The following is a 13,361-nucleotide window of genomic DNA, read 5'->3' as shown; positions in this document are numbered from 1 at the left end:
GGGATGGACTCGCAGTAATTTGTCATATTGCTTAGGCGTGCATCTCAACTGAGCGGTCTTGGGGGCTGGGCAGGTGGAGGCATGTCATGGAGCTAGTGGGTGGGCCTCACAGCTGCCTCCCATCTCTACCTGGCCCTGGCTTTGCTGCCTGAGATTTGTGGTCTTATATTCACTGGGGGTGGGAGATGGGCGGTGGGTACAGTGAACTGCTCAGTGTTGGCAAAGCTACCGTTTCAATATCAAGAACCTGTGGGGGAAAAACGTCAGGAGACAACCAAATACTATCCCATTGCACCCAGGTTAGAAGCCTTCAAAGGCTGCCCAGAGTGAGCCCACATCCTTAACACATCCTATAAGAACCTGGCACGATCTGGCCCCTGCCCAGGGCTCTGGTTTCACCACAAAACACCCTCCCCCGTGGCCACCACACTCCAGCCAGCTGGCGCCTGTCTACCCGCCTCAGGGCTGCACAGTCCACCTTTGAGATCTGGGGGCTTGTCCTCCCCCTGTGTCCACCTGCTGGCTCCCACCCACCCTCAGTCCCATTCAAGTGTCCCTCCTCGGTAAAGTCTCCCCTGATCCGGAAGACCTCCGCCCCTCTGCTCTCTTCTCCTGCTGCAGCTGTACCACTCTTCACTCCAACTCGATGCAGACCTGCCTGTGCGTCCTCCCCCCAGGCTGTCCTCTCCCCCAATGCAGCCTCAGGACCAAGCCTCACACCTGGCCGAGACTCGGCCCCCGCCCAGCGTGTCGACCACACTGAGATCCAGGGTCACAGCTCCAAGTCGCCGGTTAACGTAAGGAGACCCGCACTTCCACCAGCTCAGCTTCAGTCCTGGCTTTGTCGAGGCTTGGGAATTTTTGGAAAAAGGGGTCTGCAAACCCCAGGTACCGTCATCTATTTGGGAAGTGCTGATTCTGGTCCACATCCTTCAGTGAACACATGGGGAGACAGGCCCACCCAGCGTGGGAACCCAGCCTTGAAGGGGCGGCACCGGGGAGGGAACACGGTGCCCGAGCCCCCAGTTTAGGGCTTCTTCTCCCACACTCAGCCACTTCCCAGAGCTGGATGCCACCAGCAGCCAGAAAGGAACCGTCGGGCAGGGGAGGCGGCAGGGGCTGGCAGCTTGAGAACCTTGCCAGCAGCTCTGGGCTCACAGGCACGTCCACAGACGAAGGGCGCCCAGGGTACTTCACACAAGGACCCAAGTCGCTTAATAAAGATTCCAGAGTGGAAATCACGCTGGTGCTCCGAACAACGGCTGTGTAGTTTGACCCAGGGCCACGCCAGCCTGGTATCAAATACGCCGAGGACTGGGGGCTGGAGGCCACAGGGCTCCAGTTTTGCAGAGGACGATTCACTTGGCTTATTGCACATCCCCCAGAGAGAACCCATTTAAAAACCACAGGGAGAAGCGAGAGCTCTAATCTGATCCTCCTGCAAAAGTTGCCGCTGTCAGGAGCGGCATGTCCTTCATGACGCAGAGAAATGACGCGCTCGCTGTACCGATGGGGCCAGACCCGCGCGGGGGGTGCACGGAGGCATTTTCTCTTCTTCTTTTTCTCTCCTTCGAAAGAGCCACTTTGCGCATTTTAAACAAAGACATAAATGACGGTGGGGAAATCGATTCCTTTTCCACTTGATTTCCCAGCAGCTGGACGTCCAGGCGCCTTCCGGATGGTGGAGCGGAAGACGGCGTCAGGCTGCCACCCACCAAAGGGCCGCGTGGCCCGTCCGCACATCAGCTCCTGCCAGCCCACTGGGCAATGAACAGCGCTTTAAGGGCGTGCCCACCCGTCACTCCAGAGACAAACCACTGGGGGAAGTGAGGGGACGTGCCGGCCAGCAGATGGCACAGGGGTGGGGGTGGCGGGGGAGGGATCCTGTCTCCCCCCGACCATGTATCTGTCACCACCCCCTTCTCCAGGCTCCAGACCCACTTGCTTCCTGACGGACATGTGGGGGACGCATGTGCAGGAGGGGAGGTGGGTAAACCCACGCCCAGCATGAATTCTCGTTCCCAAGGGGTAAAGGTGCCCACTGAGAGCCCAGGAGAAGTCCTGTCATCTCTTTGGAGACCGGAACGCGTTACTGTGCATTAAGATGCCATGTGTGGAGCCAGGGGCCGCTCTGCTCGCGCCGTCCACCTGCGCCCGCCAGGCCCCGAGGGGCCGCCGCGTCATCACGGCCCCTCGCTTCCCAGGGCCCATCACACTTCACACTTGTTCCCTGACAGGTGGCATCTATAGAAGAGCACGGACCCTGAGGATATTTCCGAACATCGCTGGCACCATCCGCTTCCATTTCCCATGCGTGCCCATCGATGTCTCGTGGTGGCCAGGCCGTGCCATGCGAGAGGGTGGGGATCCATGCCCCCGGCAGACATGGACGCCCTTGAGGCTGGTGGGGGATGACCAGGGTCACACTGAGATGAGAAACTTCATCCAAGGGCCCCAGCCAGCCCGGAGGCTTCCCGCAGGCGAACACACCGCAGGCGGGACACACCCGAGTTCACGCCCCACAGCTACCACTTACCACCTGCCCCAACCCAAGGAAGGACCCTCTTCTGATGCACCTCCTCAGAGGTACAACATCACCGTGACCAGCCCCACATCCCAGGACCCAGAGAGGCCCTGTCTGACTGCTCCCCGCTGAATCCCTGGAGCCTGGACCAGGCCTGGCACGTGATGGGCACCCACCTTTGCAGGGTGAATGCGTTAATGAAAGACGTGAGGGCTTAGCACACGCTAGGTTGCTTCCCAGCCGCCGCTCTTATAATCACACAGTTTCTGCGTGGAGGGCTTATTTTGAAATGTAAAGAACTGGTGAGAAGAAAGAAACCCTGAGTTTAAATCAGGTAAACACTCCCATGTGTAAACTAGCCAAGAAGGAAAGAGAGGTGCATTGCAGAGGGTTTGGGTCTGTGGGAGCCTGCATAATCACCCCACCACAGCCCCGGTGCGTGAGCGCCAGACTCCCTTCCAGAGACGCTTGGAAGCCGACACACACCCACCAGCCATTCTTGCCTCCGAATGGGTGTCAATAGGAAAGAAAGAAACAATTCTCTCTGAGCTAATTGAAGAAATGTTGTGTGCTTCCTTGTCTCTGTGATTAAGGGAAATGAGAATGCTGCTAATTAGCAGCTGGAAAATGCCATAGAAATGTGTAAACGTCCTTCAGAAACAGCCCTCCGAAAAGCTGCGAGGAGCTGTCATCGGCCGTCAACACTCCGTGAAAAATCCCTCCCGCACTTTACAGAAGAGGCAAAGGGAACCAGAACCCGATTCCACCTGGAGCCGCAGTGGTCTCTGCACGGGCCTGAGGTGGGGGGAAGCAGAGACCCTGGCGGCCAAGGTGCCTCCAGGATACCTTCTGGGCAAACGCGACCCTGGTGGATCGGGCACTGAACGTCAGGCACAGCTGGCACGTCCTGAACTCGGTGCCAGACACGTCCTGGGGTCGTGTCTGCAGTGGGGCACTTAGCCCCACTCAACAAGAGCCACGGAGGATGACACGTGAGGGCGAAGGCCAGTCCTACAACCTGGAGAGAGAACTGCTATAGCTCTTTGGGACCATCTGTAAACTGGGGATGTCAGGCTTGTCTTGGCCGGGAGAAGCCTAGAGTCTGTTGCTGACAGGGACTGCGCATTGTAGGACATTGCTAGACTGAGCAGGGGTTCGTAGGTTTAAGGAAACCTGACTCTGATGCTGGACTCCCATCTTGAGTCAGACAAGCATGCCAGCCTCTGTTTGAATGCCTCCAGAGATGGGGAGCTCACTACCTGAAGTGGCAGCCTGGTCCATCACAGACTCTCAGAACCTCTTGTTCTTGGAAGAAGGGTCTCTCTCTGGCCACAGGGCTGCCCTCAGGGCTTACTCAAAACGTGTGGTGCAAGGTAAATGTGAGTAAAAAGGTGCCCAAGTTTTGTTGGCACTGCACACATTTTTCTGAACTTGAAATTTCCCTCTTTTATATAACAGGGGAGTTATTTTTAATCTCCAGAGATAAAGCAAAAAAAGGCATATTTCAAGCAGTTGGAATCATTTACAATTTGAGGTTTTCCCTTTAATGTTAAGGATTTGACAGTGAACACTTACTTACATGGAAGAGGAATGGCCAGGGAATTATTCTTTCTTTCATAGAAGGAATATAAGTGCCTGGGGGAGAGCTTCCTACCATCTCAGGCATCCAGCTGCCCCCAAGCTCCCTCTAACGACACACATTTGTCCACAGGTGCCGAGAGATGGCTTTTTCTTGCTCTGATCTATGGCGATAAACCCAAGAGGTCCCAACATCTGTAATTCTGCCCCTGAGAAAAACAGGAATGTTATGACATGCTTCCTCGCCCTTCACCGAGGGGCTGCACTGTGAGAAAGCATCCTTCCAACAAGACAGCTAAAGACCAAAGTCGCCCACTGGAGGAAGGTAAGAAAATGTCAGGAAAACAAAATAAAAAGAAAACTAGATCATCCTAGCAAGACACATGCTACCAAAACTGACTCAAAAAGAAATAAACAATCTGGATAGACATGTAAGAAGTGAAGAGTTTGAATTCATATCAAAAACTACCATGAGGAAAGCCCGTGACCAGATGACTTCACTGGTTAATTCTACCAAACATTCAAGAGTTACTGTTACCAATTCTACCCAGACTCTTCCAAAAATTAGAAGAGGGAACATTTCTAAGTCTTTCTATGAGGGTGATATCACCCTGATACCCAAACCAGACAAAGACATCACAAAAAAGAAAATCACAAACCAAAATATCTCAGGAATATGAACATAAACTCAACAAAATACCAGCAAACTTTAACCAGTTACACGTAAAAAGAATTATATATCATGAGCAAGTAGCGTTTATCCCAGAATGCAAGGTTGGTTTAATATCTGAAAGCCAATTAATGTAACACATCATATCAACAGAATAAAAAACAAACAAAAAAAAGATTATTTTAAGAGACACAGGAAAAGCATTTGACAAAATCCAATACTCTTTCCTGTGTGTGTGTGTGTGTAGGAATAGGGAGGTGATTACTAAGGTATTTGGGGGTTTTTTGAGGTGATAAAAAACCTAAAACTAACTGTGGTGATGGTTGCATGTATCTATGAATACACTAAAAACCACTGAATTGTGACATTAAATGGGTGAATTGTATGGTATGTGAAAGATACCTCAATAAAACTGATATTAAAAATAATAAAAGTTGGCGAGGGTGTGGGGCAGCTGTCCCTTAGCCACAGTCTCTGCCGTCTAGTTTACCGCAGTCCCCACCACGCCCTATTACCTCCGACGCCGAAGTTAAGCATCTGGTGCCGGTTAGCCCAGCTCTTCCCAGTATGTTCCTCACACCCTGCTCATTTGCTTCACTTACTCTACACCTGTCCCACTTCAGAGACAACCTGTGTTGTGGCCACTGTATCAAGGCAGTCAACAGATGCAAAAAAAAAGTCAGAGAAAGGGACCAGTGGGGAGTTATGGCTGGAAACCCTGCAGAGAGTGAGGTGACATACTCCTGATTCCCGGCTAGAACACACATTTACTGCACAACCATGGGCAAGGCAGCTGGGCTGTATTTCTGAAAGGAGACTGTGGGACCAGGTCTCTGTGAAGGCTAAGTCCCTGGAATGTGCGTTTTGTGCTCTCACCAGTGGTGAGGGCTCCCCCACACGGACGGGGCAGTGCTGAAAGCAAGCGCGGGCGGCAGGATGGCAGGATGGCTGTCCCCTGGCTTCCCTGGCTGCACCACAGGAACCCCCACCATGCGTCAAGCACGGAGTGCCCCAGCCTCTCTCGAGTCCGGGACAAAGTCTCGCTCGGTGCTGGGATGACTGGAAAACTCCTCCAACACCTGGCAACCAGCCTTCACCAGGGGAAAGCAGGTCTTAGGCTCTGAGCAACCCAAAGGCCACAGCAGAGCTGCAATTTCAGGACACTGCATGGGTGTCACTGTCTCTCGGTTCTTGGCTGCCTGCAATTGCGACTCACAGCAGTGGTTTGACACACTCAGCGGTCAGAGTTTCCTTTTAAAGAAAGTTCAGTTTTCACGACAGCATAATAACTCACTGTGCCAATATGCAGACATTTAGGACGTTGGTGTCTGTTTGCCTTTACTCTTTGTCATAATTATAGGGCGATTCTTTAAAAATAAAAAAAATTAAACAACCTAAATGCTCTACAAGGAGAGAATGGCTGAGTACAAATGACTGTGAGAAAATTATCAGCCAGCCTACATAGCAACACGGAGAAAAAAAAAACCTTAGAATAAAAGCACTGAAAAGAGTAGAATGCTCGATTCTTCCACACCATGGGCACAGCTAGGGGGAGGGTCAGGAAAGGAACACGGAGAAGCAGAAAAGGCTGCTATGTCTTTTACGGCAATTTCCTTATGGTTCTTATAGTGGCACTTATGAAATACTATTTTCATCTGAAGTGAAAGGAAACCGTTAGGTAACTACAGTGTGGGTAGTTTGTGGAGATGGAATACAAACCACAAAGGTAGCTCGTGAGTTTCACAAACAGTGAATCAGAGAATCTGAAGACTCTGCTCAACACACCAGCTGAGATTAAGTGCCAGCTTCTGCAACAGTCTGTTCACTAAAACGAAGAGGAAGGCGGGGGCAGGGCCCACACTCACCGTGGCGATGCCCCGGGCTTCCTGATAGGCCACGCTGACCACATCTGCGCTGCTGGTGTTGAGGAAGAAGTAGCCAGAGCCTTCTCGGATGTGCAGCTCTGCCTGTGAGGAGGGGCCGGGCTGGCGTCAGAGGCCTGGGGTCCCCCAGGGGTCACGCCCAGGTAGTGGAGCGGGGGAGAGGCTGTACCTGCACGCCCGGGTGGTTGTAGATGGCCACCTCTTCCGGACTGACCCTCACGTCCTCCACCAGCATGAGTTCGATGGAGGCCGACACGGGCACGAGGGGATGGTGCTGAAGGGGCAACGCCAGCACTGTCAGATCCAGGGGGGCTGGGGGCCACCTCAGGCCAGCCCACGGCCTCCCCCAGAAGAGCAGGACGAGCGGCCCCAGGGGTTGGCGCCCCCTCCCCCCGGGACCTCGTTATGTCGGGGACACGAGCCCAGTAACACCCATCGCGCTTTGAGACCACAGCCCTGCGAGGACTCCCGGAGTCCTGCCCAGGTGGGCGCCCCATCCACCTGCCAGGCTCCCGGGGTGGACGACTCACACGCACCCCAGGAAAGCGGGACGGCGTTGCAGGCAGTGGGAGCTGTGGGCTCAGGGGACGGGGCTGAACCAGCTGGGCACACTCAGCTGGGGCCGTAAGTCGGGCCGCGGCGAGGAAGGCCTGAGGGCCCCCGAGGCGTGCGCCAGAGACGGCACGTGGCGAGGCCCCTCTGCCTTTCAGCTAGATCCCCCCGTTGCCTGCGTGCAGGGTGTGCAGCGGGGGAGACTGAGGCAGGGAGCCCCGTGATGAGGCACCCCTGATCAGGGAGCTGGGTGGTGACCTGGGTGCAGCCCAGCGAGGGGCTCAGGACGCTGGGACGCCGGGCACAGCACAGGAGAAGCAGGAGGGCTCCCCGCCCCCCCCAGGGCCCTGGTCAGTACCGGCTGCTTCACTCTGGCCATGTCCAGGTGGGACTGCTGGTAGCCAGTGGCGGTGGCAGAGATGGCCGTGGTGCCCGAGGCCTGGTGAACTGAAATGGCCTGCAAACCTGAGCGCAGGAGAGAAACCGGCGTCAGGTTTGGGCCCCGTTGCTGTATCGGTGAGGCGGCCCCTCCTTCCCTCTGTCTAATTTGTAGCTTTAAATCTCCCACAGCCCTAAAAATGGGTGATGGGCTTTGTTTACACTGTGTGCACCATAAGAGTTAACAGGCCCTGAGCAAGGTTTCCGGGGCAGCTTAGAGGAGCTGGAGGAGACGGCTCAGCTCCCGGCCGTTGAGGGGTCTGTGATGGCAGCGTCACAGGGTCTCGGCGCCATGCTGGTCTGTGTACAACCTGGGGTTTGAGACTCAGCCGCCGTGTGCCCTGAGCTGTTTCCCCAGCTCCCAAACAGAGAGGCCGTTCCTACGTCACAGACGTGTGAGGATTAAAGGAGAGTCCTGAAGCTCCCTGAGCTTCAGTCCTGGACAGAGGGGGGTCCCAGCCCTCCACCCACAGCTGCCGGCCCCTCTCGGCACGCGGCTCGTCTGTCTGGGGCCACCGCTCACCACCCGGCTCACCGTGCAACTTCTTTTGGCCGCTCCCATCGTCCCGGGACACCAGCTGCAAGGGCGGGTCCAGCTCGACGCTGGCCAGCGACGGCCTGGTGGACTCCCACTGGACGGTCAGCGAGCTGAAATTGTCGAACCTGCGGCCCTGCTGGTCGTAGGCGGCCAGGTCCAGCAGGGGGTTGCGATGGCTGGAGACCGGGACCTGCAGGAAGCCGAGGTTACCCGACATGGCTGCGCCCCGGACTGGGCGGGGCCGCCCCTGACCACACGGTGCAGCGGACCTGCCGGCTGCCTCGTAAGCTCGTAGGGGTCCCGGTGAGCCAGTGGGGGGCAGGTCGCGAACGGATGGTCACTGCTGCCAGCCAGCAAGGTGCCCCCCAGCCCTATGCAACCTGGCCTCCTGCTCCAGTCCGTGGTCCTCAACGGGGGCTTTGGTGGGGTCTGGAAGCATTTTTGGTTGTCACACTGCAGGGAGCGCAACTGGCATCTAGTGCGTAGAGGTTGGGGTGCTGCCGAACACCCCAGGGTGCACTGGGCAGCCCCCCAAGAAGGGAGGACCTGGCCCCAGATGTCAGCAGTGCCGAGGCTGGGGGACCCCGCCCTCGGCCGCCCCACCCGAACCAGGCTGCCCTCCTCCACTCAGCCCTCCCCTCTCCAAATCCTGCCACCTCCCCCCACCCCACGCCCACCTCAGCCCCTCCAGGACGCCCCCCCCCTCGTGGTTTAACAGGAACGCCAATTACACCCCAAAATGTCCCAGAGCCACTGGGATGGCAAAGCTTTCAGAGCCGAGATCTCACCTGGCCTTGACCACCCCGGTGATGGGGGCTGCCATCCACCCACTGAGGGTGAGGACGGGTCCCGGGGAAGGGAAGGGACAGAGGTCCTCGGCGGCTGAGCGGCAGGCCCTTAGGATGCCACTCCAAAAGCCCACCTCCTGCTGCTCCGGCCGCGCACCTGAGCGGCTCTGCTCCTCAGAGCCCGTGGGGGATCGGCCTCCTTCCCCAGACCTTGGCTCACCCCGCCCTCCCGGCCCGAATGGACGCCCGGGTCCCACAGCCTGGACTCAAACGCGCCTCCGCCCAGGCAAGCCACCCACTTTCTGGAGTTTCTCCACGTGAAGTGGGAATTGCACGAGATCCTCCTTGCAGGGCTCTGTTTTAAACAAGGGTCGCGTGAGAGCACTTTAAGGGGCCTGGCTCGTGTCACTATCGTGTCACTCAGGCAGGAGCCTGAGCTCAGCAGTATCCACACTTCACCAGGCACGGGTCCAGGAGGAAGCACTGGGCTTCTCAGGCCCTTGCAGTCAGGAGTGAGGGCATCACTTGCTTTGGCCAGTGAAATGTGACACGTGACTCGTGACAGTTCCGGGGGCAGAAGCTTGAATGGTCAGAACATGATCTGCCAGCTCTCCTTCTCTGCCCACGTTCAACTTGGGGGCCGCTCCACCGCCCAGGTCTTGGAAGGAAGATAACGACGAAGCGGGGCCCCCAGCCCCCTGCGAGGCACACGCTGCGTGAGCGAGAAGTGAGCCCTTACTGTGCAGGGGTCTCGGTACTGCCGCCGAGCCCACCTGGCCCGCCTGATGCAGTCAGCAAACTCCCACCTCCCTCGCCCCTGGAGAACTCTGGACCAAAGCAGGTCCCAAATTCTAAATGCAGGTCAGCACGATCACCTGGGGATGCAAAGGAGTTTACAACCATCGTGGACGCGAGTCGGGAGCTGTGACTGTGGGCGGGGAGAACGAGGTGCGTATTCTAGAGGCCCCACTCTGTCCCCCAGATGCGACCCGGGGTGGAAAACTAACGTTCTTCCCTTCCTCCTACCCGGGGTGGAAAACTAACGTTCTTCCCTTCCTCCTCCTCCCCGGGGCAGGGCGGGGTGGGGGGGGGACGTGAACAAAGCATCAATCATGCTCACAGGTTCACTGGTCCTGCCAATGGCAAGAGCATCAGCCCCAAACAGGGAGCCTGAGGCTCAGAGATGTTAAGTTGCTTGCCCAAGGTCACACAGGTTTAGGCGCGGAACTCTCTGGTCTGATTTTAAAGCCCACAGGCCTCGCCAGACGCCGTGCAGCCTCTCCCCAGCACACGAGTCAGGCGGCAGCTCCATTCAAGCCCCAGCCTGTCACCTTCTGGCAGTGAGCTGCACGGCGGATGCCCAGCTCAGAGGACTGGGGTCAGGCCGGAGTGCGGTCCCACTTTGTCACTCCGCCAGGTCAGCCCCGTTTTAGTGCCTGGCCTCACCAGTGACCGACACTGCAAACACGTCCTGGGCAGCCTCTGGCTTTGGAGATGTATAACGTGAAACTGATTTGCACCGGGGTGTGTGGCAGGGATATATCTTCCTCAGGGTCCCCTGGTGAGACCATAAATCTCAGGGGCCACGCCTGACTGGCTTGCGGCTCTGGAATCCCAGGACAGAGGGATCACAAGGCAATTCTGTGTTTGAGCAAAGATCTACGACACACGAGAACCAATTCAGAGCCGCGCTCGCTGCCTGACCGACATCTTTCAGCCAAGAGACAACCCTGGGCTGACCCCGAGGTCACAGCCGACAGACGGCCAGACTCGGCTCCTTCAGCGAGTGGCCAATGTTTAAGTACAGGAAAGAGTACTTTTTCCTTTGAAATTGAGAAGGTTTGGCCAGCCTGGGGTTGAACAGGCTGGAGCTGAGGGGGCTTTGGAGGGGCACCCACTGTTCAGGTCTGACCGTCCCCCCCGGCCTTGTCCTCAGCACCAGGCCTGTGAGCCTGCAGAATAAGGGCAGGGGGCGGGGGGGCTGGGGAGGGGTCCCTGGATCACTCATCCATCCACCATTTGCTGAGCTCCCACCACGAGCTGGGCCCTGAGAGAGAGACACTCACAGAGATGAAAATGAGTACAGGCGCAGCTCGGAGATACTGCGCTTCGCAGATCCCTCGTTTTTACAACCTGAAGGTTCGTGGCAATCCTGTGTCGAGCGATTCTGTCAGTGCCATTTTCCCAACAGCATTTGTTCACTTTATGTCTCTGGGTCACGTTCTGGTAATTCTCGCAATAGTTCAGACCTTTTCATCATTATTATATGTACTTGTTAGGGTGTCTGTGATCAGGGACCTTTGAAGTTACTGCCACAACTCACTGAAGGCTCAGAGGACGGTTAGCATTTTTTAGCCATAAAGGCCTTTTTAATTAAGGTCTGTACATTGTTTCTTTAGCCATAACACTATTGCACACTTAATAGACTATAGGATAATATAAATGTAGCTTTTATACGCCCTGGGAAACCAAAAAGTTCCTGAGACTTGTTTTATTGCAATATTTGCACTGTACTGCAGGGTCTGGAACCGAACCCACGCTGTCTCCGAGGTCTGCCTGTGCGTAAATTCTACAGCATTAGTTGATGTTAGGTGCTTGGGGGCGGGGATCGGGAAAAGGGAACCACGTAGGAAATGCTGAGTGGGGGACCTTCAGATAAGGTCTAAGGCTGAGGAAGGCCCCCACGAGAAGGTAACGTGTGAATAAAGGGCTGCGGGTTCAGGAGGGAAACAATTCCAGCCAGGGGACAGCAAGCCAGACCATGGGACTGTCCCAGTGTCCGAGCACTGATCGCGGGGGGACGGTGACGGGCGGTCTCAAGACCTGCAGGTCCCACTCTGACTCCCTATGTCCAGTCCCGTTTATCCCCCGCAGTAACTCTGGATGTCACCGTCATCACTCAAAGGAGGCAGCTGCACAGCGGGTGGGATTCAGGCCGGGCCTGAATCCGGCTCCCCGGCGCACACACGGTAGAGCCAGCAAGCCGGGTTTTCCAAGCATCCAGACATATATGATGTCTTTCTTTCCACAAGGGATAATTTGCTGAGTACATAAAAGTGATTTAAAGTGTAAAACTTTCAGGGCATTCATCTCAACAGCCCCCAAAGTCTTTTCCTGAACACACACAGATTTTCGCCTTAGGGAAGACGGTCAGCCGCTCCATGACATGCACACTCAGGCCTGGGATAGGGAGGATGCGGCACCATGGCAACGAGCCTGCGGACGGGCCCTGGGCTCTGAGCCCGGGTCTCCGCCCGCAGGAGGACGCTCCCTGCAGGCCCGCGGGGCAGGGGAGAGGGCCCTGAGCTGCACACAAAGACTCCTCACTTTAACCAGTGCCGTCGAGGCCCCAGTCCTCACGGGACCAGCGGAGGGGCTCACATGCCTCAGGGCTGAGGGGTCAGTGAAGCCCCCCACGATCGCCAGAGCAGCGGGAGAAAAAGCTGCACTAAGCTCGCAAGGACAGGAGGCCCAGAGGCACGGGCCAGATGGTGGGCTTGTTCCCAAGTCCCAGGCCCTGGAGTCTGGCGCCTCCCCTAGAGCTTCAAAGGGATGCATCTTGACCAAACAGCAGCGGGAGCCGACTCCCAATCTCGCTGCCCCAGGCAGGCAGCTGGATACGCCCCGGGGCTGACTGCAAGCTGGGGCTGGGAGAGAAGCATCTGCAGGGCTGCCGAGGAGGCACCGGACTTGGAGCTGGACAGACGTAGGTTCTGCCTGCGGGTCCAGCCCTCAGGGACGAGGAACAAGGCACACACGGCGGTTCTGATCACTGTGTGGGCAGCAGGGATGCAGAGACCCTGGGCTGGCCCCGGGGCCTTTGCACTTGCTGTTCCACCTGCCTGGGGCACCCTGAGCTTGGCCCCTCTTGGCTGGCACCCTGAGCACGGGCGTGAGCCCGTGTGCCCTCCTCACAGGGGCCTTTCCCTACAGTCTGAGGTCCCCTGTCTCCACAGGGCTTCCCACCCTCCCATCCACCACGTCTGCTGTGGGCCTCCTGTCGGCTCCGAGGCCCGAGCCTCGCCTGCCCTGGGTACTCTGCGTTCCAGAACCTGACGTGTGCCCGGCACAGGGGGTGAGATCCAGCAAATGTATGCTGAGGGATGAGAAGAAAGAAGCCTGGCTCCCTTCCGAGAAGGGCCGCAGCCGGCCAGCAGGGCGTGTGCATGCCTGACCCTGACCAGGGGGCTTCCAAATCCTCCACGTCCAGCCGTCTGGTCTCGAGGGTCTCAGGGGTGGAGGCTGGACTGCTGTCACCTCACATCCCTGCTGTCAGGGACCCCAGCGACTTTCTTCCCTCTGCCCGCAGTGACCTTGGAAACACAGCGCCATCCCCCGCAGCGTGGAGAAGGCTACGGCCAGCCACTCCCTCTGCAACCCCTGCCTTGAG

General features: G+C 57.0%; 1 protein-coding gene across 3 annotated transcripts in view; it reads right to left on the bottom strand.

Moving 5' to 3' along the window:
• Nucleotides 1-13,361, bottom strand: part of NUP210 (nucleoporin 210) — a 106,348-nt gene that overhangs the window by 28,714 nt on the left and 64,273 nt on the right. For all 3 annotated transcript variants that reach the window (XM_059940470.1, XM_059940471.1, XM_059940472.1), the window contains exons 17-20: nt 8,181-8,373; nt 7,566-7,672; nt 6,825-6,929; nt 6,638-6,739 (exon numbers count right to left, since the gene is read on the bottom strand). In XM_059940470.1, the coding sequence (XP_059796453.1) occupies nt 6,638-6,739; nt 6,825-6,929; nt 7,566-7,672; nt 8,181-8,373 (507 nt within the window). The remainder of the gene's footprint in view (nt 1-6,637; nt 6,740-6,824; nt 6,930-7,565; nt 7,673-8,180; nt 8,374-13,361) is intronic.

Source organism: Balaenoptera ricei, chromosome 11, assembly GCF_028023285.1.
Source record: "Balaenoptera ricei isolate mBalRic1 chromosome 11, mBalRic1.hap2, whole genome shotgun sequence".
NCBI lineage: Eukaryota > Metazoa > Chordata > Mammalia > Artiodactyla > Balaenopteridae > Balaenoptera > Balaenoptera ricei.
This window is presented reverse-complemented; position numbering and strand designations above follow the sequence as displayed.